Here is a 4,386-nt window from a genome sequence, read left to right on the forward strand (position 1 = left end):
AGCTGAGCAGAGCAGAGACATGTACAATGGGGCAATGGGGCGTGGCTGCAATTAAAAAAATGAAGCAAAGTATAAACTAAAGCACAAACATTTGTAAATAGAAAACTTTTGCCGCACAAGCACAATAATTAAATGTTGCGTGTGCGCCAAATGGTTGTGCCAAGCCAAGCCGCAACTAATCCTGGCCAGAGCTCAGCGCTGTAACTGAGCACAACAATTAGCCAAGAGGACAAACGAAAGGCAAACAAAAACAATTAAAACTTGGCCAAAGTCAAAAACTAAAGTTTCCGTATAAAAAGCACAGTGTCCAGTGCTGTCCTGTCAAGTCCTGCGCTGTCCTGTCAGACTCATTCACACACTCGGTCAGTCGCTGGGCTCTGGGATCTGGTTAACTCATCAATGGCAATGATTAACGTCGCGCGGCCACCGCCACCAATTGCAGGCAGCTTTTATAGCATATCACGCTTCTCTGGACTGCCCGTGGGCATTTGGCCGCAACGCCAGCGAGGCTGTGGCAAGCAGCTGCTTTGTGTGTTCAGCTTTCTGGTCATACTGATGGGTGCCGTGGGCGAGATACTGTACGGCGTGCTAAATCTGAGTAATCTGGTTTCAGCGCTGGAAGCTTTCTGTCCCGGCTGCACCAAGGCCGTCTGTGTGCTCAAGCTGTGCCACTTCTTCTGGAGTCAGCCGCACTGGTACGCGCTGAAGCAGCGTGTGCGTCAACAGCTCTGGAGCAGTCAGGATGCAGCTGCTCAGCGCATATTGCAGCGCAGCTCGCGAGCGGCCCATCGTTTCTCGCTGCTGCTGTTCGTCTCCGGCATGACCACAAATACGTTCTTCAATGCGCTGCCGCTGATCAAGGCGCTCTATCGTTACATTTACGGCTTGGAGGGACAAGTGGAGCTGCCCTTTAATATCATGTAAGTGAAGCGAGCTCGAGTTCGCCCCTGGCCATTCTCATGCACGTTTATTTACAGCTTGCCTGGCTTTGCCACGCAGCCGCGTTGGTTTCCGCTCACGTATCTGCTGCTGTTTGCCTCTGGGGCATGCACTGTGTTTACCTTTAGCTGTGTCGATGGCTTCTTTCTCTGCAGCTGCATGTACATCAGCGGCGTCTTCAATGTCATACAGCAGGACATACGCGAGACTTTCCTGCCGCTGATCAAAGGTAATTTGACTTTTGTCGCCGCCTTAAGCCTTCTCTCTCTCATTGTTGCTTTCAGTGGACCGTGCCACGGGCGGCATGAACTTTGTGGTGCAGCAACGTCTGGCGGACATTGTGGAGCGTCACAATGCGATTATCGATCTGTGCACCGACCTGACCCGCCAGATTACCGTTATCGTTTTAATGCACTTCCTGTCCGCAGCCTTCGTGCTCTGCTCCACCATTTTAGACATCATGTTGGTAAGCCTCAGCCAGAGCTACGACGCGCTTTAAAAGTTTTTCCCTGTTTTTTATGTTGTCATGTTTGCTTTGCTTTGCTTTGTTTGTTTGTTTGCTTGCTTGCATGTGTGTGAGTTTGCTTGTGTGGTGGCGATTTATAAGCGCATGAATTGTTGCAGTGCCAAAAAGTTTTTAATGCGCCTTTCACACGTTTTCCGGTTTGGCTCTCGCTCGCTCACCCATTGGCCTAAAGGGGGGCGCTGGCAACATTTTGTGGCAAGCAGATATATTAGCATACAAAAGTTGAATATTCCAAGTGGCTTAGCACGTGGCCTGCTGAAATTAGTTTCTGAATTGCAATTTTTTTTACTTACGAGCAGTTGAAGAAACACAGAAATTACCCGAAAGAATTTATGAGCATGAAAGTTTTAAATTGTTAATTTAATCAAAATTATTTCATGCAGCGCTTAAACCTCAAACAATTAATTAAATTAATTCTGAGAAATATTTGTAACAATTATATAAAGCCCAGCTGAGCTTTATAATCAGTAATGATTACAATTACTTATGCTTATTTAACTGTTAACTGTTATGCTTGCAGGTAACTTTACAGATTGTTTGTGAGCGCATTAAATGCATTTTGCAATTTTCCAAATGCGCCTGTACGCGTTTTGCTGCTGTAATTACATTTGCAATCAACAACGCACTTTTCGCAGAAATTTAATTTCCAATTAATAACAGACGACTTTCATTTCATGTACAACGGAATCAACAACAACTGACGCTTTATCTGTGGCCGGGTGCAGAACTCTTCATCACTTAGCGGCTTAACCTACATCAGCTACAGCGTTGCCGCAATGACACAGCTATTTCTTTATTGCTATGGCGGCAATCACGTCAGCGAGAGTGTTAGTAATAATTTTTCATGTTTTCTTTGCTTGTTTGCAATTTCAATTTACCAAGCCAACACACAAATTGCACTTGTATTAAAATTTTAATTACACAGCAAAGCGCTGCCTGCGCCTAATCCTTGTCATCATTGTCATTATCATAATCATTATGCGTTTTCGATGTGCCTCTCTCTCTCTATCTCTTGACAGAGCGCTGCTGTTGCCCAGACGCTGTACGACACTGAGTGGTACAAATGCGATGTGAGGACTAGAAAAATGATTTTAATGATATTACAACGCTCGCAGCGGGCGAAAACAATTGCGGTGCCTTTCTTTACGCCCTCCCTGCCGGCCTTTACCTCGGTACGCTGCGATTATGATAATAAATGTTTATGTTTTACACTCGCTTCTCGCTTCTATATTTATCTTTCTGCAGATACTCAGCACAACCGGCTCATATATCACGCTGCTCAAGACGTTTCTGTAAGCCTACGCGGCGTATGATTGATATGGTATGCTTATGCGACAGCATCTGAGATTGGCAATGGAACTGGCACTGGCCATGTGTAGCTGTTGTTTTTTTTATTGTTGTTGTTGCATTGTTGATTTAAATTAAACGTTATGCCTGGCCCTTAATTCGTCCTTGAGACGCGCCAAGGCGCAACAAGTCTCACCAGCAATGCGGTCTGTCTGTTTTGGTATTACTTTTATTTATTTATTTGTGCCTTCGCGATACACAACTAATGAAAAACACTTGAGGCACTGGGCATATTAATTGGGTCAGCATTAACATTAACATCAACAGCGACCTGAACAGGAGGTGCTCCTTGTGCCTTGGCAGCATTTTTATGGCGACACATTATGTCCTTGCTGTCGTTCGGCTGCTTGTTATTGTTGCAGCTGCTCTGTGCTCTCTCTCTCTGTGCTCTTTCTCTCTCTCTCTCTATGCCAAATAGCAATTATAATTGCAAAATTCTGAAGCCTGACAACGAGGCGACGCCAATGGCACGTGGCCGAGACGTTTATTGTAATTAGTTGAAAGTTTTCGACGCACAGGCTAGGGCAAGAGACAAAGAGCGTGCGAAATAAAATCGATGCTGAATATATTAATAGACGCTGCTCTAGTCTATGTTTCAAATTATAATTCATAGCTCTGTGTGCAAAATCGAGAGCAAGTCATCGACTGAATAGTTTGAACTCTTTAATTTTACAAAGTAAATTAAACGTTTCCTATAAAGTCCTTAGCAACTACAAATATAATCGTGAATACTACAAAATATATCTTTAAATTTATCCAATTGAATCTTTTACTTACCATATTGATAAATTCCATTTCATTTTATCGTCAACCCTCAAGTAATGACTTACAATTCGTTCAAATGTTAAAACAAAACAAACGATGAAATTGCTGCAATGAATCATGCATCACAAAAATATTTTATTTTGCTATTCCATTGCACATTGCCTGCTAATATTTAATTTTGCAACATTTTATTAGGCTTAATTCGTTTTACATTGATTATAATCAATTTATAATTGGATCGAACTTACGTGAACCGAGGCTTGACTGTACGTGTAAACTAGAAATTTATAAACTCGTTTGCTTTGTTTGTAATTATGCATTTATTCTTAATTTAAACAAATACATGAGCGCTGCGACATTGGCAGTTATTTCTTTTTGTATTTGTGTAATTTATTGTTGAAAGAATTATTTTGTTTGTGTCATCACATAAATTATCTAAAATCAGCTTAAATGCTTAAAAGTAGTAAATTCATGCCTACAACTATTATAAATATACATAATATTTTATACACATGTATGTGTATTGTGTGTTGTGGTGTGTGTGTATGGTCTGTCTATTGCATATTTACTACAATTTATATGCAATATGAAATTTAAAATGCCGCTTAACATGTTACACATAATAAATTTAATTCTGGCCATAAACTAGCTTGAATGCTTTTTTTTTTTGGCTTTTGTTTTTGTGCCCTTTGGATAATATATTACAAGTATTGGGATTGCACGCAACTGTCTACCAACGGCGGTAGGGTGGGGCAGTTGTCGCATGTAGAGCGACCACATTGAAAATGTTATAAACTTTTGATAGCGCG

At 41.7% G+C, this 4,386-nt stretch overlaps 1 protein-coding gene across 1 annotated transcript; it reads left to right on the forward strand.

The window, feature by feature from the left end:
- Nucleotides 1-405: 405 nt before the first annotated feature.
- Nucleotides 406-2,761, forward strand: LOC108595833 (odorant receptor 22c). The gene is made up of 6 exons (XM_017981127.2): nt 406-920; nt 978-1,168; nt 1,224-1,405; nt 2,191-2,292; nt 2,485-2,637; nt 2,711-2,761. The coding sequence occupies exons 1-6, from the start codon at nt 406-408 to the stop codon at nt 2,759-2,761; spliced, it is 1,194 nt and encodes a 397-aa protein (XP_017836616.1).
- Nucleotides 2,762-4,386: the final 1,625 nt, after the last annotated feature.

The sequence above is a fragment of the Drosophila busckii genome, chromosome 2L, assembly GCF_011750605.1.
Source record: "Drosophila busckii strain San Diego stock center, stock number 13000-0081.31 chromosome 2L, ASM1175060v1, whole genome shotgun sequence".
Lineage (NCBI taxonomy): Eukaryota > Metazoa > Arthropoda > Insecta > Diptera > Drosophilidae > Drosophila > Drosophila busckii.

What these genes read in the sequence shown, in the direction of transcription:
- LOC108595833 (XM_017981127.2), top strand. Translation starts at nt 406, where the DNA reads ATGATTAACGTCGCGCGGCCACCGCCACCAATTGCAGGCAGCTTTTAT. An exon ending in GCAATCACGTCAGCGAGAGT is followed by an intron (nt 2,293 to 2,484) that starts GTTAGTAATAAT and finishes ATCTCTTGACAG; the next exon opens with AGCGCTGCTGTTGCCCAGAC. An exon ending in CCCTGCCGGCCTTTACCTCG is followed by an intron (nt 2,638 to 2,710) that starts GTACGCTGCGAT and finishes ATCTTTCTGCAG; the next exon opens with ATACTCAGCACAACCGGCTC.